This window comes from Helianthus annuus, chromosome 3 (assembly GCF_002127325.2).
Source record: "Helianthus annuus cultivar XRQ/B chromosome 3, HanXRQr2.0-SUNRISE, whole genome shotgun sequence".
NCBI lineage: Eukaryota > Viridiplantae > Streptophyta > Magnoliopsida > Asterales > Asteraceae > Helianthus > Helianthus annuus.
The window spans coordinates 120,285,938-120,308,656 of record NC_035435.2 but is presented as its reverse complement, the minus strand read 5'-3'; the positions used below and the strand labels follow the sequence as shown (position 1 = coordinate 120,308,656).

Sequence of the window (22,719 nt, the reverse complement as noted above, 5' to 3'; positions counted from 1 at the left end):
AAAAATATTAACGTATGAAAAAAGTTATCGCCGTTTGAAAATCAAAGGGAAGTGGGTTTATGAGTCAACAATATTGGATTTTCCTATTTTACCCTTTTCCCACTTGTTTCCCTTGTTTTTAGTTATGTGAATTCTATATTTGGGGACCGCTTAATCTCAACCACTGATCTTGCAAATCAAGGGTCAAACTTGTCTCTTACACTTTGTACAATTATTTCCTCTTGTACAATAACATTACTCTTATTAAGTAATGAGTTAAGTTCACGTACAAACAGCCTTATCGTACAAAACGTATGAAATGAATGAAAAAGCAAAAAAAAAAAAAGCGGTGCCATTTTCGTAATTATTTGCTCGTAGGGTAATTATCAACATTACTATACAAATGATCTTGTAGGGTAAAATATTCTTGTTGGGTAATTTTGAAACTTGTAGGGTAATTTTGATACACTTGTAAAGTAATTATGATACTCTACAAAATCACTCTACAAGATCAAAATTACCCTACAAGAACATTTTACAAAATTACCATACAAGATCAAAATTACCCTACAAGAACATTTTACAAAATCACCCTACGATATCAAAATTACCCTACAAGAATATTTTACAAAATTACCCTACAAGATCAAAATTACTCTACAAGATCATTTGTAGGGTAATTTTGATAATTACTCTACGAGTAAATAATTACGAAAATGTCACCTCGTTTTTTTATCTTTTCACCCAATTCGTATGATTTGTATGATAAGAGTATCCGTATTTGATCTTTTGTCATTAAGTAATATATATGTGGACATGTAGTCATAAACAAATCTTTCTTACCCATTCCACATTTTTTGTATAAATCATAAATGTCTAACATTATATAAGAACGACTTTTGTATAAATCATAAATGTCTAACAATATATAAGAACGACTTTTGTACAAATCATACATGTCTAACAATATATAAGAACGATTAGGGACGGACGTATGACATGCTTTGGGGGGCCCTTGAAATTTTTGTTTCTAGTATTATACGTGCCTGAAAATTTCAAGCGCACCCCGTAAAAATTTTGCGATCGCCCCCTTGAACTCATCAGATCTACATCTACATGATAACGTGAAGGAGACAGGTTAACGGGAAGACAATGTCTAATCTTGAGCATAGAACGAGATGAAAGCAAGCTCTGACGGCTCAGTTTGAAAGAAGAATGGAAGACATGTTCTGTAAAAACTAATTTCATTTTAGGTCAACTATAATATTAACCAAATATGGTGGGCTCTAACTAGGCCACCACGGTTCACTTTTAATTTTGTGTACTAACCCAATCTCCCTGGCTAATTTTTGGGACAGTTTGGTTTTATTTAAATCCTGTACATTAATCCAGAAGTGTGAGAAGTGTGAGAAATGTATTGTAACACTACATATAACATTATATAACACCATATAAACACCGTATAACACTATATACCACCATATAACACCATATAACACTATGTAACACTATATAACACTAGTGGAGGGTTCAAATGAGAAGAATTTTTTTTGTAAGAAGAAAAAAGAAGAAGTTTCAACCAATAAGAATGCTTTATTTTACTTCATTTAATATTTGTATTTAATTTTAATATAAGGGTATATTGGTAAACTTACCTAAATCATTAATGTGTATTCTTCCCCTTTAATAACTAGCTAAATTAAATTTGTAACTCCTTTTCAAAATATATATTTTTTCAAATTAAAAAACAACTTAATTTAAAGTGTAGAATAAATTACTAGTTGTGTAGGATAAATCACGAGTTGTGTAGGATATATTTCGAGGTGTGTAGGATAAATTTCGACTGTGTAGGATAAAATTCTATAATGTGTAGGGTATATGTAGGAAAATTTTGATATGTGTAGGTTTTGTAGATTATATGTAGGGTAATTAATAATTAGTTGACTAATTAATTAAAGAGAGAAAAATTAATGATATAAGTTATAAATTAAATAGCATTTTACTAATATGCCCTTTCTTCTTTTTCTTCTCACATTAAATTTCTTCTCAAATGAACCTTCCCTTATAACACTATATAACAAATATAACACTATAAATTTTGTCTGATAGCATATCTATGATAGATGTATAGTGTTATATATTATTATATAGTGTTATATAGTGTTACATAGTGTTATATGGTGTTATATGGTGTTACATAGTGTTATACGGTGTTTATATGGTGTTATATAGTGTTATAATACATTTCTCACGCTTCTCACACTTCTGAATTAATGTACAATATCCCTACCCTGCGTGTATATATGTAACATAGTATAAGTTAATGCATTTAAAAATAACATGGCATTCTACTTGTTAGAAGTGAATGGGACGTGTATCAATCGAAAAGAATTTTAATTTACTAGATATTTACCGGCCGATAAGTATAAATTTTGGTAATTTTACAATGTATTCATCGTGATTTATCAATTAATAATATGGTTTGTAAATGTATATGCAGGTCAACCAACTGGAACTCATCAGATCTACATCTACATGATAACGTGAAGGAGACAGGTTAACGGGAAGACAATGTCTAATCTTGAGCATAGAACGAGATGAAAGCAAGCTCTGACGGCTCAGTTTGAAAGAAGAATGGAAGACATGTTCTGTAAAAACTAATTTCATTTTAGGTCAACTATAATATTAACCAAATATGGTGGGCTCTAACTAGGCCACCACGGTTCACTTTTAATTTTGTGTACTAACCCAATCTCCCTGGCTAATTTTTGGGACAGTTTGGTTTTATTTAAATCCTGTACATTAATCCAGAAGTGTGAGAAGTGTGAGAAATGTATTGTAACACTACATATAACATTATATAACACCATATAAACACCGTATAACACTATATACCACCATATAACACCATATAACACTATGTAACACTATATAACACTAGTGGAGGGTTCAAATGAGAAGAATTTTTTTTGTAAGAAGAAAAAAGAAGAAGTTTCAACCAATAAGAATGCTTTATTTTACTTCATTTAATATTTGTATTTAATTTTAATATAAGGGTATATTGGTAAACTTACCTAAATCATTAATGTGTATTCTTCCCCTTTAATAACTAGCTAAATTAAATTTGTAACTCCTTTTCAAAATATATATTTTTTCAAATTAAAAAACAACTTAATTTAAAGTGTAGAATAAATTACTAGTTGTGTAGGATAAATCACGAGTTGTGTAGGATATATTTCGAGGTGTGTAGGATAAATTTCGACTGTGTAGGATAAAATTCTATAATGTGTAGGGTATATGTAGGAAAATTTTGATATGTGTAGGTTTTGTAGATTATATGTAGGGTAATTAATAATTAGTTGACTAATTAATTAAAGAGAGAAAAATTAATGATATGAGTTATAAATTAAATAGCATTTTACTAATATGCCCTTTCTTCTTTTTCTTCTCACATTAAATTTCTTCTCAAATGAACCTTCCCTTATAACACTATATAACAAATATAACACTATAAATTTTGTCTGATAGCATATCTATGATAGATGTATAGTGTTATATATTATTATATAGTGTTATATAGTGTTACATAGTGTTATATGGTGTTATATGGTGTTACATAGTGTTATACGGTGTTTATATGGTGTTATATAGTGTTATAATACATTTCTCACGCTTCTCACACTTCTGAATTAATGTACACTATCCCTACCCTGCGTGTATATATGTAACATAGTATAATTTAATGCATTTAAAAATAACATGGCATTCTACTTGTTAGAAGTGAATGGGACGTGTATCAATCGAAAAGAATTTTAATTTACTAGATATTTACCGGCCGATAAGTATAAATTTTGGTAATTTTACAATGTATTCATCGTGATTTATCAATTAATAATATGGTTTGTAAATGTATATGCAGGTCAACCAATTGGATGAACCTGGGTCGACCCATACTAAAATTGACTTGTACCAACCCAAACTCATTGTAACAAGCTATCTAACCCGCCCAAACTAACCCTGCCATACCTCTAATTGAAACATTAAAAAACATAAGGATAGATTACCAACCTGATTCAACATCCAGCTCAAAGGAGTAGAATCAAAGAACGAAACCGGAGCTCGGCAAACCAAATTTATCATTTGCAAGAAAAGATTTTTGACCCTTCTCAATAGCAATGGTATACAACAAAAATCGCTCGACCCAAAATGTAAACCGAGCTTCCACCAGACAAAATCACAAATCTCCAAGTAGTACTTTGTTGCTTGCCCGACTAGCATCCTTTGTGGCCCATGGCATCCAGTAATTACAGCCCACTTGCAATGCTAAAGAGAGGGAGTGACAGATAAAAATCCTTGGAACACTGAATTTAACCCGACCCATTGCCATCTAGAGCCATGTTGAGTAAACACTAAATTTAACCCGACCCGACTGGGATTCTTCATGAAGCATTGTTGTTCCAGGCAATAAAACAAGAAACCCCCCCCCCCCCCCCCCCGGACAGTACCAAGCTCTGTAACAAATGTGGATCCCGTTAAATTTTATGTGTTTTATATGCAAATGCTATAAACCTTAACAAATTATAAATTAAGAAAAGCAACTTGCACGAAATCTTAAAAACAAGGATGAAACTTTGGATCATTCATGTCATAGTCATAGAAGTCACGTAGCAATGGACTCATAAGTAGCAAGTAATATATCTGCAGATGAAGATTAAGATTTGATCAAACTTCAATGCTACACATATGAATTAGCATTTTGTGTGCCGCTTCGTAAACACTAATTTAATCGGAATAAGTTCCAGCAGACAGCGTATTGGAATTTATTAAATGGCATCTGCAAAGTACGTTAAAAAATTAAAAAAATATGAAATCAACTGAAAGAAGGGTGTAAGTGTTACCAGCAAATAGGCACTGGTGGTGCTGCCACATACAAATAAAATGCTGCCAACGCCTTTTAGAATCATCGAAGCCAAAATATGTCACGATTTTTGGCAAATAATCGTTCCTCTTGATGAAAAGCTCTTATTATCATGGATCATGTCATTGATTCAGCCAGATGGTTTGCCAACAATGATTTGGTTGTCACGTTGATCCGCATCAATCTGAAATTCTGTCATAAGTGGTAGAATTGCACCAGAACATTTGAAAAGTTTTGTTTTATGTGTATTTGGAGCACAAGTATAGATATATAGATAGTGTAAATCCAAAATTTTCTAACAAAATATATAATAACATTCAAATGTATATAGTAACAATGGTCTTTGATGGGTAGATGCTAAAAGTTCTTCCCCAATTTAACTCTTTTGACCAGTCTCAATGTGTTGTGCAGAAACGAATCCAGTATCCCATCAACCTGATCAATCACATAATCAAGTAGTAATCTCACAATCCAGCCACAAATAATCCCACACACAAAGAAAAGAGTGAGATAAAGACGAACCTTGAAAACACCACCAATGATGGCACAAACATTGGTGATAAAATGAGAAAATGATTTGAGATTTTTTGTAATCAAGACATGGGCACGAAACAAAGATTAAAATTAATTAACAAATCAATAAACAAAACGAATTTGGTTAAGGGGATCCATGTTCATACAATTATACATTGATATCATGAAAATTTAACCAAGAAAGCACTTTATTCAGCCCTGTTTAACCTTCTCTATCATTGATATCATGAAAATTTAACCAATAACCCCTAATTTGAAAAGGATGACAAAACGTAAGTTTAATATATATATATATGGAGAGTTGTTACCTTGAATTGTGATTAACATACAACAGTACAATCAATCGGTGAAGCAGAGATTAACATCACTGACTAAACACAATCATCGGGATCAAAGAGAATAATACAAAATTGGAAAAAGAAAACTGAATGATCATGAAATTTACGTGTAGAGAAAGCTTCGATTATGTAAACCGACGCCGCACCAAATCCGCAATCCTTCCACCTTCTTCATCATCTTCCATAAAAACAAAGCATCACCAAAGTTGCAAATCCCTTCGTCTCCTAATTATTTAAGCACATGACTGAAGAGAGAGCGCACATAAAGGAAAGAGAGAGGGGTTCTTTTTTCTAATATCGTCTTATAATATCTATAATATAAGAGCAGATCGCTATCTTGGCAAGTCTCTGAGAAGGTCAAGACCGATAGGAAATCGCTTCGGCGGGTGATTGAACTAAAAAAGAATTCTTGAAAGTGGCACTCCTTCCTTGCTTCTTACCCCGTAGCGAGAGATTTTTTGACAATCGGTCGTAGATTCCCTGGCTTGGCTAGGAACCTAGTCCTTTCCATTGTTCTCTTTCTGGCAATTTATTTCCGATTCTCTCCCTATATGTATAAATTGAACATGAATTAAAGTAGGATTTAAGGAGTCGAATCGATCTGAAAATGAAGCATTCAATCATCCATATACTGAAATGTGACAACCGGTAATTAACGGCTCTTAATTACGTGATTAACAAACATTTAAGACGATAATAAATAGTGTTTAAGACACATATTAACTTAATTATGCTCGTGGAATGCCTATGAATGCCTACTCGACTATACAGTACGCAAATGATAATCTGCGGAGAAAATGCATAACGATAAACGATAACGAACTAATGCCGTACAAAATACTGACAACGCCGACAAGTACGAATTTTATGCGAGTACTATATACTTATAAATTTAGTTTTTGAATTTTTCGTACTTTCAAAACATCACAAACGACAACGATGCATTTTACACGATTTTTAACGCACCCGAAAAACGAGCGCGCCAACGATGAGTACCGATAGAATTTTTACATACATATGGCACTAGAATTGTATTCAATGATAATTTACGATGATCGGGTTGAAAACGGGTTCGTTTATGATAACGGGCTACTATAAACACGGGATTGGGCTTGTGGGCCTTGGGCCCAAGCCCACTTAAAACATGAGTTAACCCTTTGTATATATATGTAGTGAACCCTAACCCTCACATTTTTGATCAGCCGCTTTGCAAGAAGTTCTCTCCCATACTTTTGTTCCCTGCATTCTCTAACACACACACGCTCACAAAAGGAGAAACCTTATCTACTTCAACCCTCAGACACCTCCACATATCATCATCCTCCCTCATTCCTCTCTTGATTACACTCACAAATCAAACCCTTAAACAAGACACAACACCTTCCTCTCTCGATTTCCCTTGCCGGCGAGTCATGAGGAGGAGCCGGCTCCCTTCTCCGACGACACCCATCAACAGACGCCCCCCCCTTCAGTTGACGGCCGACCACCACTGTGGTGGCGGCGCAAGGTGGTGCTTCCGATGAGACAGATAGACAGAGAGTAAGACAGAGAGAGAGAGTGAGACGTAAGAGAGAGATAGGGAACGACAGGAAGGAGAGAAGTCTCCGGCCACCGTGAGCGGTGACGGGTGTCTCCGACGGCAGTGGTGGTGCGGCTATGGTGGTGTCAGCGGCAACATCAAGCAACGACACCCCTCCACTTTTGACGAGTTCCGGTGAGTAAGTCCAGTTGATTTTCTTTTGTTTTTACTCAGATCCGTTGGATCCATTGCAGTTAAACCATCTGTTCTCGTTTTTTTTCTAAAGTAAAGTGGGGATGGTGGCTGAGGTGGTGCTGGAGCGGCACGTCATCGGCGGCGACGGAGGTGATAGTTAAGGCTGGCAAATCGTGTCTTAACAGGTTTAACAGGTTTCTGACGGTGCGCACAACATAAGTTTTAAACATGATTACGACTCGTTTAACTACTTTCTACCTCATGTTTATAAAACAGTTTTATGTTTTATGTACAAAGATGAATAAATGATAGATCCTAACATTGTAATTTTAATTATTTTAAAAATTAAAAAAGTCAAAGGGTGTATTTTTCAGTCAAACAGGTCTAATCGTGTCTTAACAGGTACCCAATTGCCAGCCCTAGTGATAGTGGTAGATGGTGGGGTTCGGGCACAGACAACCGGTTCAATAAAGCCGGTTTTGGTACGGGTCAAACGGTCAGATTACGAGCTCGTTCTGGTCAACATCTGGGTTCGGGTCAATCACGGTCAACTCAGTCAACTGGTCAAAGCCAGTCAACTTCAGTCAACAAAAGCCAACGGTCAAACTTCTGGTCAACAGAAGTCAAATGGTCAACTCAGACCCGGTAAAGTTTAACGACGCGAAAGTTATAGATTAGATTGATATAGCTTTTAGAATTTTAGTAGTTACGCGACCGAGCTCGAACCGTTTCAATTTAGTATTAGTTTATATTTATTATACTCGACGAAAATTTATATAGATGGTTTATATTATTAAATTGCGGTTGAAAATTTGTTGAATCTTGATAAAATATATCGACACTCGATTGTCGGGATTGTCCAAAAACAGAGGAAACTCTGTCCGATTTTCGTGAAAATCCATAAAAGGAAATGCGTTTTATTATAAAACAAACTATCGGATACGAATAATCTTTTACAAAAACAAATACAAATATACAATTAGTTTCGACGATTATTTATTTCCAACGTTTAGAAACATCGAAACCCGATCCACTTTTACAAATAAATATATTTATTTATTTTATTTCGAACACCGGTATTTCCGAATACTTTTATACAATGAAAATAATGTTATATTACTTCCAAAGTCAGAATTCGGGATTCACTTTTCTAACGTTTAATGTTTGAAAATTATGTAATATCAACATAATTATTTATATTCTTTCCATCGTCTAGAATCCGAATTCTCAAAGTGAAAATATTGTTTATATTCGTTTCAAACATCATGTTTTCGCAAATATATATATGTATTAATTTCCATCCTACGAAAACTACAACGGTATATTACCAAAACATATACGACATTTCGATTACGTACCATTATCGATTTACGTATTTCTATTCATGACGACTTTGTAAATGTATTTATATTTATATATATAAATATATATATATATCCTAAATCCTTGGGAAAACTTAGTCGTTTCCACGACTTAGTATTATCCCATTATAAACGGGATCGAATAACCCTATATTGGTTATTCTAAGTCAAGATAACACTACCTTATGGTCGTTTAGTTAACGACTCGGTAGAGCTCGGACACGTAGTATGCTACGTTTAATTTAGAAACTTATAAGTATTCCTTCGTAGGAATGTCATAGGTGCACGCTAGCTAATACACGTTCTTGGAACAACACTTCGGAACCACGCTAGGCTAGCATTGCACAGGAATGTCAAGGTGAGTTCATAACCCCCACTTTTTACGGTTTTACATTTTTGTAAATGTTTTCGGGGGTGGAAAGACATGCAAGTTTTGCAAAAGTAAACAATTTTTCGATAAGCGAAAACCTCATATTTCTAAACCATGTTGCGAACGGATTTCAAGGAACTTAAATGGTTTACGAACGATTGAGACTAAACATACCGGTTTTACAAAACACATGCGTATTTACGAAACGTGCATGATTTTCTAATGGGTACGGGCGACACAGTCGAGGTGATTCGACACAGTCGAGGTGATTCGACACAGTCGAGGGTATTCGACACAGTCGAGGGGATTCGACACAGTCGAGGGGATTCGACACAGTCGAGGTGATTGACACAGTCGAGGTGATTCACACAGTCGAGGTGATTCGACACAGTCGACATGATTTACACAGTCGAGGTGATTCGACACAGTCGAGGTGATTCGACACTAAAAACCGTCTACACAGGTTGAGTACTTCTTATGTCGCCGCATACGTTAATGTCCTCGCGAAACATTAACGATCAACCTGTTCATAGACGCTTTACATACCCATTTACAACAGTAAAAGTTTCATATATTCATAAGATTCATTTGATGGAAACTCATAAATACATGAATTACAAACTTTGGTAACGTTTTTCAAGTTATACCTAAGTAAGAGGAAGCGCTGATCCTGCTTACAAAGGTTCGTTTGGGCTCGGCCCATTCTCTCTCGTGCAATGCACAAACACTCTCGTGGGCTAGACTCACAGTTCTCATATATCATGCCAAGAAAATGATTTTACTATATTTTCTCAACAACTTTAAAACCGGTTATCAAAAAGATTTCTTTTAAATCTTTTCAAAACAAACTATGAACTCGCTCAACTTTATGTTGACTTTTTCGCATGTTCTTTCTCAGGTTGCATTTTCAAAACTATGGAACGGTTGGAATAGGAGAACCCGTGGGAATTCAAGTACTTAGCGGCGTTCATTTTCTAGAAGTCTTAGCTAATTGCTTCCGCTGTGCAATGAAGATACCGGTCCAGTCACGCCATGCTCTGATAATTTCGGGGTGTGACAGATTGGTATCAGAGCTATAGGTTTCAGCGAATTAGGTTTCTGTGTAGAGATACCTAGGCTTTAACCTCACTTTCCCTCTGGGGACTTAGATTTTTAAGATATTGAACACGTACAGAACGCCTAAGACTCGAATATGGGTTCCAACCGTTTCCAAGAACAGTGAGTCAACTGTTTTGATTTTAAACATACACAGGTGTTGAGTTGATACACGATACACGAAACAATTACACACAGTAAGCAAAACCTTGAGTGTTTTGATAACATGCATCTAGGACCTTTGGAGAATTTATGTCAAAATCCATTAAAGGTCATTATGTAGGAACTGCGACTATTAACTCGGGCAAACGCCATTATCTATACTGTCTATGCTATTTTAATTACCAATCAGGTAATCTAAGTGGAACGAAACACTAGTGCGCGAATGCACATGAAACCTAAACCATACGTCAGCGGACGTCGAAGTACATCACACACGACTTTCGAGGCAAGACCTTTGGAAAGCATGATCGGGCACGATAACAACGATGCTAACCCCGTCAGCGGGAGAACTACTGGTCGAAAGCGGCAAATTGGCAAGTGATCCTACAAACGGCATGAATCACGCTGAGATACGCTTAAACAAGATTTCATAATGATCGATGCTTAGTCTAAAGAGACTCACAATTATTGGCGCTGCAAAAGAAGTCACATGTCTTCGCATTCCCCCTACTTCATTCATGGCGATTATGTTACATACAACATTCTATGGTAATGTCACATAACAACCAATCATCACGTGAACTTCCAGGTAAAGTCCTCGAATTTCTTTATTGAAATAATGATTTTTGCATATAGTGAGTAGATTTTTGCATCTCTACTCCACCCAAGGGTCATTGCATCACGAAAATTTTATTTCATGATAGCGAACACTCATTTGTTTCATTTATTGACAAATTCACACGTTACACATGCATTGTTTGGTGCGCATGTGGTTAGATTGATTTGTGAAGACCATTGGAGGGCTTCACTCTAAATTGTTGTTTTATCAAAGCCCAAATATCGTTTCGCTATACTTGATCTTTGCATTGTTATCTAGATGAACCACATTATTGCAAAGCGTTGACTCCTTGATATCGAGTCAACGAACTCATTGAAACTCCTCTTTCTTTTCGAGTTACTTACATAGTTTTTCGTTGTAACCATGTCGAAACTTTCTTCTCAATACATGCACTCATGGTTGAAATATGCCTAAACCAAGTTCAATTGTTTGAACTTGCTCGTAATATATATTCGATTCAAGGTCCCATATGATGGATTGAGGCCATCATATTCGAAATAATCCCAACAAGCACTTCATTTGTTTCGAACCATAACAGGCTTGTTTGGTCTTCGACTTCATTGAATCGTTTCCTTGATCACGATCACCTTGTGGTGACGTTCTCACAAATTTGAAGCTTGCGCTAATCTCGTTTGCACACATCATGTACGGATTTAATTAATTATTTATTTGTTTATTTATATTAAATCCGTTTTGTTAATTGTCATATTAAAGCAGTCTTAATACAATCGTGTATTAAGATAATGGTACACAAGTTCATGTCATATTTCGGTGTACCTCTTAACGGTTCTTTCACCATCGAGCGAACATTTTGTGATATTTATTGCTTTTCATCTTCGCTCGAAAACATTATTTATTTGTTTCATTTTCAATTGAAAGTCCTATGTAATTTGTTTGGAACAACTATTCGTAATTACTTCGTTAAACCTTTCATTCGATTTCAAACACGGTGATACTTGTTTGATCACCGCTATTATTGAATTGTTTCATTCACTACGACACCTTGTGGTGTCGGTATAAACTTGTAGCTTGTGCTAATCACGATCAGCCGTTTCATGCGTAACTATTTATGCTTTTCGTTTGACACATCATTTAAATAGTCTTAATGCAATTATGTATTAAGACGATGATACACCAGGTTCGGTTGTATTTCATTTCGGTGTATCCTTGCAACACATTGATTTTATTCATTTAATGGTTCAAGAGTTGATAAATCATTTTTATGATTATACTTATTTGAGTTTGTTGAATTCGAGTTTCACTTATACAACAACCAACGCTAGATTCCATTGGTATTATATTCTGTTGTTTCAAAAATTGATTGCAGTTTGTGAACGTTCATTCGGAATTCTATTGGTTGAAATTCCCCTTTTATTGAACTCCGTAAACTTGGTCGCGTTGGTGATAGTATCACTACGCTTCGTTCACTTGACATCGATTTCTGGAACAAACTCAGTTGAACTGTTGGCTTCTTATTGATGAAAAATGTCTTTACACTCACGTAATCTGAATAAGTCTTGATTCGATTACGCAGTCATTCACTTTGGTATTATTCGGACTTACCTAGAAGCGACACAACTCAGAGGAGATAACATAGACTAAATTTCGAGGACGAAATTTCTATAACAGGGGGAGAATGTGACAACCGGTAATTAACGGCTCTTAATTACGTGATTAACAAACATTTAAGACGATAATAAATAGTGTTTAAGACACATATTAACTTAATTAGGCTCGTGGAATGCCTATGAATGCCTACTCGACTATACAGTACGCAAATGATAATCTGCGGAGAAAATGCATAACGATAAACGATAACGAACTAATGCCGTACAAAATACTGACAACGCCGACAAGTACGAATTTTATGCGAGTACTATATACTTATAAATTTAGTTTTTGAATTTTTCGTACTTTCAAAACATCACAAACGACAACGATGCATTTTACACGATTTTTAACGCACCCGAAAAACGAGCGCGCCAACGATGAGTACCGATAGAATTTTTACATACATATGGCACTAGAATTGTATTCAATGATAATTTACGATGATCGGGTTGAAAACGGGTTCGTTTATGATAACGGGCTACTATAAACACGGGATTGGGCTTGTGGGCCTTGGGCCCAAGCCCACTTAAAACATGAGTTAACCCTTTGTATATATATGTAGTGAACCCTAACCCTCACATTTTTGATCAGCCGCTTTGCAAGAAGTTCTCTCCCATACTTTTGTTCCCTGCATTCTCTAACACACACACGCTCACAAAAGGAGAAACCTTATCTACTTCAACCCTCAGACACCTCCACATATCATCATCCTCCCTCATTCCTCTCTTGATTACACTCACAAATCAAACCCTTAAACAAGACACAACACCTTCCTCTCTCGATTTCCCTTGCCGGCGAGTCATGAGGAGGAGCCGGCTCCCTTCTCCGACGACACCCATCAACAGACGCCCCCCCCCTTCAGTTGACGGCCGACCACCACTGTGGTGGCGGCGCAAGGTGGTGCTTCCGATGAGACAGATAGACAGAGAGTAAGACAGAGAGAGAGAGTGAGACGTAAGAGAGAGATAGGGAACGACAGGAAGGAGAGAAGTCTCCGGCCACCGTGAGCGGTGACGGGTGTCTCCGACGGCAGTGGTGGTGCGGCTATGGTGGTGTCAGCGGCGACATCAAGCAACGACACCCCTCCACTTTTGACGAGTTCCGGTGAGTAAGTCCAGTTGATTTTCTTTTGTTTTTACTCAGATCCGTTGGATCCATTGCAGTTAAACATCTGTTCTCGTTTTTTTTCTAAAGTAAAGTGGGGATGGTGGCTGAGGTGGTGCTGGAGCGGCACGTCATCGGCGGCGGCGGAGGTGATAGTGGTAGATGGTGGGGTTCGGGCACAGACAACCGGTTCAATAAAGCCGGTTTTGGTACGGGTCAAACGGTCAGATTACGAGCTCGTTCTGGTCAACATCTGGGTTCGGGTCAATCACGGTCAACTCAGTCAACTGGTCAAAGCCAGTCAACTTCAGTCAACAAAAGCCAACGGTCAAACTTCTGGTCAACAGAAGTCAAATGGTCAACTCAGACCCGGTAAAGTTTAACGACGCGAAAGTTATAGATTAGATTGATATAGCTTTTAGAATTTTAGTAGTTACGCGACCGAGCTCGAACCGTTTCAATTTAGTATTAGTTTATATTTATTATACTCGACGAAAATTTATATAGATGGTTTATATTATTAAATTGCGGTTGAAAATTTGTTGAATCTTGATAAAATATATCGACACTCGATTGTCGGGATTGTCCAAAAACAGAGGAAACTCTGTCCGATTTTCGTGAAAATCCATAAAAGGAAATGCGTTTTATTATAAAACAAACTATCGGATACGAATAATCTTTTACAAAAACAAATACAAATATACAATTAGTTTCGACGATTATTTATTTCCAACGTTTAGAAACATCGAAACCCGATCCACTTTTACAAATAAATATATTTATTTATTTTATTTCGAACACCGGTATTTCCGAATACTTTTATACAATGAAAATAATGTTATATTACTTCCAAAGTCAGAATTCGGGATTCACTTTTCTAACGTTTAATGTTTGAAAATTATGTAATATCAACATAATTATTTATATTCTTTCCATCGTCTAGAATCCGAATTCTCAAAGTGAAAATATTGTTTATATTCGTTTCAAACATCATGTTTTCGCAAATATATATATGTATTAATTTCCATCCTACGAAAACTACAACGGTATATTACCAAAACATATACGACATTTCGATTACGTACCATTATCGATTTACGTATTTCTATTCATGACGACTTTGTAAATGTATTTATATTTATATATATAAATATATATATATATCCTAAATCCTTGGGAAAACTTAGTCGTTTCCACGACTTAGTATTATCCCATTATAAACGGGATCGAATAACCCTATATTGGTTATTCTAAGTCAAGATAACACTACCTTATGGTCGTTTAGTTAACGACTCGGTAGAGCTCGGACACGTAGTATGCTACGTTTAATTTAGAAACTTATAAGTATTCCTTCGTAGGAATGTCATAGGTGCACGCTAGCTAATACACGTTCTTGGAACAACACTTCGGAACCACGCTAGGCTAGCATTGCACAGGAATGTCAAGGTGAGTTCATAACCCCCACTTTTTACGGTTTTACATTTTTGTAAATGTTTTCGGGGGTGGAAAGACATGCAAGTTTTGCAAAAGTAAACAATTTTTCGATAAGCGAAAACCTCATATTTCTAAACCATGTTGCGAACGGATTTCAAGGAACTTAAATGGTTTACGAACGATTGAGACTAAACATACCGGTTTTACAAAACACATGCGTATTTACGAAACGTGCATGATTTTCTAATGGGTACGGGCGACACAGTCGAGGTGATTCGACACAGTCGAGGTGATTCGACACAGTCGAGGGTATTCGACACAGTCGAGGGGATTCGACACAGTCGAGGGGATTCGACACAGTCGAGGTGATTGACACAGTCGAGGTGATTCACACAGTCGAGGTGATTCGACACAGTCGACATGATTTACACAGTCGAGGTGATTCGACACAGTCGAGGTGATTCGACACTAAAAACCGTCTACACAGGTTGAGTACTTCTTATGTCGCCGCATACGTTAATGTCCTCGCGAAACATTAACGATCAACCTGTTCATAGACGCTTTACATACCCATTTACAACAGTAAAAGTTTCATATATTCATAAGATTCATTTGATGGAAACTCATAAATACATGAATTACAAACTTTGGTAACGTTTTTCAAGTTATACCTAAGTAAGAGGAAGCGCTGATCCTGCTTACAAAGGTTCGTTTGGGCTCGGCCCATTCTCTCTCGTGCAATGCACAAACACTCTCGTGGGCTAGACTCACAGTTCTCATATATCATGCCAAGAAAATGATTTTACTATATTTTCTCAACAACTTTAAAACCGGTTATCAAAAAGATTTCTTTTAAATCTTTTCAAAACAAACTATGAACTCGCTCAACTTTATGTTGACTTTTTCGCATGTTCTTTCTCAGGTTGCATTTTCAAAACTATGGAACGGTTGGAATAGGAGAACCCGTGGGAATTCAAGTACTTAGCGGCGTTCATTTTCTAGAAGTCTTAGCTAATTGCTTCCGCTGTGCAATGAAGATACCGGTCCAGTCACGCCATGCTCTGATAATTTCGGGGTGTGACATGAAATCCCCTAATTACCCCTTTAGTGTCTTAAAACTTTGGGTGAAATACAGATTTGACCCTTCTAAAATGGCTTACACATCCTTGTACATGGTGCTTCATAACTTGTAAGTATGGTAAAATTACAATCTTGTCCATCATATTTGCTTTATATAGTATTATAGATTACATGTTTTTCTATAAAATGACATTCATCCAAACACTTTAGTCCACAAATGAAAATCTCACTAATTTGGGGAAAAACCCCGCAAGAATCCATCCTTGGCCGTGTGATTTTCAACTGGAACTCCCCGAAACCATATTTGTTGTGAAAAATGTGACATTTCTTAGTTGGTTTTGTTTGTCCTAGGCCGCATAACTTTTACTACGAAATGAAAAAAAAAACAAACAGGTCCTATACTAGAGATAAATAAATAATCGCCTTATGCGTCATAGTGAAAACAATATGTGTAAATGTTTATGTGATTATTGGAATTCTTTACTTAAACTTGATTATGTATTGAATAACCTTATATAGTATACGCATAATGTTTGAACTCAGGATTTATTACGTCTTAATCCCTAGTTTTATATGTTAGGGATTCTTTGACTCACTCCCCACTCGATTTGGGTTCCTCAATAAAATCAAGTTTAGTATCGAATACCCATCAAGTTTGAGTTCTTTTTACCATACGGATTTACCATTAAACTAGCGAATGATGAATTTGTATTTTCTTTCTTTCACAATTTTCCATTTATTCAACCTAGTGACTAAAATACACAACCAAGTTTAAGGTTTTTTTTACCATCCGGCCTTACCATTAAACTAGCGAATGATAATTTTGTTTTTTCTATCTTACCATAAATTTAAATTAGTGACTTAGGTGCTATTTGTTTTTTCAGAGGTAAAATGTCTGCAGTCTGCGGACCACATCTGCAACAGAAGAAGTGAACCAAACCTCTCCAGTCTGCAAGAAGAAGACTGTTTGTTTTTTAAATACTGCAAACTGCTGAACATCTTACAAATTCTAATTACCATTTTATCATAATGAATATCATAATCAAACAACATAACAGGCATGAGTAACACCAAAATTAACACCACAATTCTGAAAATTAACACAAAAATTCAGCAAATTAATACCACAATTCTAAAAATTAACACCAAAATCTGAAAACTAGCACCAATTTCTGAAAATTAACACAAAAAACATAAATTTAACTTACCTAGATAGATACTGATGAAGGCGACTGCTGATGATGGTGGCTGCTGATGACGGTGACAAGGTGGCGGACGACTGGTGAGGAGGGAGGGTGACGAGGTGGCGGCAACTAATGAGGAGGGAGGTTGGCGGACTGTGGCGACAGTTACAGAGGTGGGTGGCGGACAGTGGGAGGGTGCCGCCGGTGGAAGGGTGGTGGCGGTTGAGAAGATGGGGTGGAGGAGAAGGGTGGAGAGGTGCTAGGGTTCTGTGGAGGAGAAGAGAGTCTGCAAAACCCAAGAGGACCTTGATCCATGTCTGCACCAAAAAGAGGTTACGCAGACCTTTTTTAATGAAAAGTCTTCGAGAAAACAAACACACTGCAGACTCAAACGTCTGCACGTGGTCTGCGTAGGGCAGACATAAGAGGTCCTGAAAAGCTTTTCACAAAAAACAACCCCCCCCCCTTACATACACAACCGCAACATAAATGCACACTGATCTGGTGGACCATGCCTGAATTTCTGGTTGTTTCTATTGCAAAATTTGGGAACCTAAATAGTTTTGAAGGCAAAATTGTAAAGCTTCATACTTTTGCTATGAATTTATCTATATGTCTTTTTTTTTTTAAATGTGAACTTCATTAGAAAACAACCAACCTGAAAACCGGGAGGCAACACAACACAACTGAAACTATATAATTACAAATTTACACCAATTTACCCAAGACAAATCCTTAAACTTAGTTCTATTCCTAGCCCACAAGAAACCAAACGACTTCACCTCGCTTAAAACTTTCTCAATTCTGAACCTTTTATTTCTGAATCTATCTTCATTCCCCGCCTTCCATATGCACCAACATGCTATGATAATCACACCTTGAAAAATGGATTTCTCCGGTTCCTTTAGCCCACTGTACACGTGAGCATTCATAAGATCTTGGGACGAGAACGCGTAAATTTGCAGAACACGACACCAACTACTGATCGAATTCCAAATCACATTTGTAGCAAAAACACTCCGTGAACAAGTGGGAAACCGCATCTTCGCCTTCGTCACAAAACCGCAGCTCGACTCCAGAATATTGACGTTTCTTTTACGAAGAGCCTCCACCGTAGGAATTCTGCCTCAACCCGCCCTCCACGCGAAAATGTTGCACTTAGCAGGAACCCATTTACACCAAGAAAAGCTTGATCTATTCTCCGGCCCACTATCTTTAACCAGAACTCTTTTCACCGGTCCTACACTAAACTCCTCCGCTCCATTCCCGAGCCAAACCCACTTATCCATGTTACCGGTAACAGTGAAAGCGTCCAACAAGATCAGAAGGTTAAGCAGATCGTCCGTCTCCAAACCCGGTTCCAGCGGTCTTTTCCACTGCCAAGAAAACCTATTCTGGCCACTCCCATACAAAATCCGATCTCTAATTTTACATCTTCTATTAGCATCGAGCTGAAACAATTATCTATATGTCTATGTTGAGGGACTCTCTATGATAACCAAAATTTGAATCTACATTATTCCCCCCACCTTGAGTCCTTGATGACACATGGTTTGTTTCGAGATTTTTGATGGTAGCATATGATGTTATTGTGGTAGGGTAGAGAGCAAGATTGGAATTTTCACTTTTATGTGTATTGATATCATTGTTATAGCATGTTGATCCAAACAATGATCCCACATTGAAAACTACTAGTCAAGTAAAATAGCGTAAATCATAAACAACATATTATTATTATTATTATTATTATTATTATTATTATATACAAAATCAATCTTTAGTAAAACTTGTAGATAGTGTTGCTGACCAGATTTAATGTGAGAGAAAAAAAAGGGATGACTATACAATTACACTATCCTTAGAACAAGGGGTAGCCCCCGCTAACCATTAACGCTCCGACGGTAGTGTTAGTTTTTGAAAATTGACGTTTTTCGATTTTGCTGCCGCTATAGATTTTTTTTTACAAAAAAAAAAGTTACCTCTACATTATTTTCTAGATTCGTAACTGGTTATATATGTCATAGTTAAATAAATAAATAAATAAACAATTAAAGATAGTTCTCAGTCATATTTAAATAAATTTCTTTTGGATCCAATGATACTTTCTTCACCAATTGAAACTTACAAACAAATAACTAACCCCACCTGCCACACTCTCTAGCAACACACTCTTTATATATACCCCAATCTACACATCACACTTCACTTTTGTTCTCTCTTCAATTTCCTCTAGCAAAAGGTCAGTTTTTACCTTTCAATTATCTCTATATGCTCTGTTTCATCACATATTATTATCATGTTTGCTTCATCTTGACATGATCTAAGCCCGTTTACATTCGCATTGCTAATCACAGCCTTTTTTCTTGATTGTCATGTTAATTGCTTGATCTAGATCTACTTTAACACCATACCTTTATGTTCTACATGTAGGCCCTCTATGTTCTTCAAATGCATTTGTAGATTAGCATTTTAATCAAAATTTTGATCTTGAAATCTGAGAACATTGTTGTTTATATCTATAAGAACTTTATGCAACAATGACTTCTTTGATCTTTGAATTTTACAATAAATAGTAATGTTTTGTTTCTTGGTTCATGGACTTCCAAATTATCTGGTCAAGTTTTGAAACTTTTAGTTTTGAATCTTATCATTGTTGTGTTTTTTGGTTATTGAAATTGAAATTTGCTTGCATTGTTTGATTATTGCAATTTCAAGTTCTAGATAATTGGTTTTGAGTGTTTAAATAACGTTATTACCATAGGTATTTATGTGTTAGAGGGTATTTATGTAATTTTACATATCACAAGCTCATTACACTTCACTAATACAAGAACCTTGAGATCTAATAAAAGGTCAAACCTAAAACACAAGAAGATTCCTATAATAATAATTAAAATAAAAAGTAAATTACATGGTTGGTCGAGAAATTGATGTCGTATGTCTCATTTATTGTGGTTTTGTCTTTTTATTTGTTTTAAAATACAGATTTGACCCTATTGTTTGTTTATTAGAATGTATCAGATTTGATGTTTTATTTACACCAGTCGTTAAAAAACTGTTAAATCTGCCATTATAAAAAGGGTTAATTATTAAATTAACCATGTTGACCAAGATAATTAAAAACAATCTTGACTTTAAAAATTTACAAAAATAGCCCTTTTAACTTTTTCTTTAATTATAAGTTAATCTAGCCAATCAAGCTAGACGCGTGTAACCTACTGCGCCGCGGCACAACAGATTTGCGCAAAGTGATTAGTCATGCCAAGGTGATAAGGCAGATTAAACTTGTTGCGCCATAAATCTATTGTGCCAAAATTACACATGTAATGCTCTGGTTTATTAGTATTTTTTTTAAAGTAAATAGCTTATTTGTTAACTATATTAATATAAGAGTTAAATGCCATTTTAGTCCATATGTTTTGGACCATTTTGTCAGTTTAATCCAAAGGTTTCATTTTTCGCCTGTGAGTCCAAAAAAGTTTCACCGTTGCCATTTTAGTCAAGTGGGTTAACTTCATCCATTTTTTCTGTTAACAAGAAGGGCAATTCGATCATTTTATATGTAATTCTATTAGCTAGAAGGGTAATTTGGCCATATAAAATGATTGAATTGCCCTTCTCGTTAACAGAAATAATGGATGAAGTTAACCCAGTGGACTAAAATGGCAACGGTAAAATCTTTTTGGACCCACATGTGATAAATGAAACCTTTAGACTAAACTATCAAAATGACCCAAACCACAGGGACTAAAATGACATTTAACTCTTAATATAATGTGGTTAATTTGGTGATTATCCATTTTGTAAAAACTCTTGATTTAAACCGATAATATAAACCTTTAGGGATCATTTCAAGATTCAAGAATGTGACATGTGACTTTTAATATATTGCAGGAATCCATTCACAAAGATGAACACCAAGGTTTCTATAACTTGTACACTCTTGTTTTTATGTTGCACACTAGCAAATGCTCAAGCAGGATACGGTTCAACAACCGATTCCGGATACGGTTCAGCCCTACTAGCCCTTTCATCCCGAGCCACCAAACTACCCCTACCACCTGCACCAGCACCCGCACCTGAACCCACACCCGAATACGTGAACCTAACCGACCTCCTAAGCGTCGCGGGCCCATTCTCCACCTTCTTACACTACCTTGAGTCCACTAAACTCATTGAAACACTACAAACACAAGCCAATGACACTGAAGAAGGCATCACACTTTTTGTACCCAAAGACACAGCCTTTTCTAACCTTAAAAAACCATCACTTTCAAACCTTACATCTGACCAACTAAAACAGTTGTGTCTTTTTCATGCCTTGCCACATTACTATTCATTGTCAGATTTTAAAAACCTTAGCGGTTCAGGCCCGATTAACACGTTAGCGGGTGGGACCTACACGTTAAATTTTACCGATGATTCGGGTACGATCCACATTGGGTCCGGGTGGACTAACACGTTGGTAAGTAGTAGTGTGCATGCTAAGGACCCGGTGGCGATTTATCAAGTGAATAAAGTGTTACTTCCGGAAGCGATTTTCGGGACGGATATACCTCCACCGGCGCCAGCTCCGGCACCGGTGGCGGTGCCAGATGTGGCTCCGGTGGCAGATGGTCCAGATGCTGATGGTGGGAAAGGTAAAGGGAAAGGTGTAGGTTCGGATACTGCGGCAAGGTCGTCGACTCCGTCGTCTTCGTACAGGTTTACGGGGTGGATGAAGGTGGTGATGGTGGTGGTTTGTAGTGGATTGGTTGTGGTTTTGTGAGAATAGGTTTTTGGTTATGTATCTTAGAATTTAATTAAAGTATTGTTGCAAGTTTATGGTTTTGTTTGTTGGTACTGATATTCTATATGTACTATGAAATGTCAGTGTTGTGGTCTCATATATATTTTACATGGAAATTTGTCTTTTTGGAATGGTATAAGTATAGGGGTCCGTTGACCATCCTGACAATCAAACCATGGGTGTGTGCTGGATTTGGTTTTATGGTTTGGCCCGTCAAATTGTTACACTTATTATAGTTACAGTAACGAGAAAAGCAAAAACAACTTGGTCGAACTTTTTACTATTGAACAAGGACAGAGGTGGGCAAAGACACCCCCACGCAACCAGTTACGGACCTTAGAGCATCCCAAAATAAGCAATATTTAGGAGATGTTTTTAAGGTGTCACATGACACTTGTCTATAAATTTCTTTCTCTTGCCATCTCAC

At 36.4% G+C, this 22,719-nt stretch overlaps 1 protein-coding gene and 2 long non-coding RNA genes across 9 annotated transcripts; 2 read left to right on the top strand and 1 right to left on the bottom strand.

Moving 5' to 3' along the window:
* Window positions 1-4,590: 4,590 nt before the first annotated feature.
* On the bottom strand, window positions 4,591-6,340 carry LOC110914201. Of its 3 annotated transcripts, XR_004889773.1 has the most exons (3): window positions 5,420-6,340; window positions 4,878-5,332; window positions 4,591-4,813 (listed from the first exon to the last, which is right to left on the bottom strand). It is a non-coding gene; the product is annotated as an uncharacterized LOC110914201 (long non-coding RNA). The 3 variants fall into 3 exon arrangements; XR_004889772.1 differs by having other exon boundaries at window positions 4,878-6,340; XR_004889774.1 differs by having other exon boundaries at window positions 4,591-4,677; window positions 4,878-6,340.
* A 1,557-nt stretch (window positions 6,341-7,897) lies between these two features.
* LOC110914195 lies at window positions 7,898-10,273 on the top strand. The gene is made up of 3 exons (XR_002578448.2): window positions 7,898-8,128; window positions 9,115-9,202; window positions 10,113-10,273. It is a non-coding gene; the product is annotated as an uncharacterized LOC110914195 (long non-coding RNA).
* Window positions 10,274-13,278: 3,005 nt separating this feature from the next.
* On the top strand, window positions 13,279-22,423 carry LOC110914180 (fasciclin-like arabinogalactan protein 7). Of its 5 annotated transcripts, none has more exons than XM_035988422.1 (5): window positions 13,279-13,805; window positions 13,896-14,177; window positions 15,164-15,251; window positions 16,162-16,428; window positions 21,398-22,423. In XM_035988422.1, the coding sequence occupies exons 3-5, from the start codon at window positions 15,244-15,246 to the stop codon at window positions 22,269-22,271; spliced, it is 1,149 nt and encodes a 382-aa protein (XP_035844315.1). In that variant the 5' UTR covers window positions 13,279-13,805; window positions 13,896-14,177; window positions 15,164-15,243; the 3' UTR covers window positions 22,272-22,423. The 5 variants fall into 5 exon arrangements, with proteins under 5 accessions (XP_035844315.1, XP_035844316.1, XP_035844318.1 ...); XM_035988423.1 differs by having other exon boundaries at window positions 13,288-13,805; window positions 13,901-14,177; window positions 21,398-22,408; XM_035988425.1 differs by having other exon boundaries at window positions 13,288-13,805; window positions 15,175-15,251; window positions 21,398-22,408.
* Window positions 22,424-22,719: the final 296 nt, after the last annotated feature.

Coding starts and splice junctions, on each gene's coding strand:
- LOC110914180 (XM_035988422.1), top strand. Junction 16,429..21,397: donor TACATGGTGCTTCATAACTT/GTAAGTATGGTA, acceptor AATATATTGCAG/GAATCCATTCACAAAGATGA.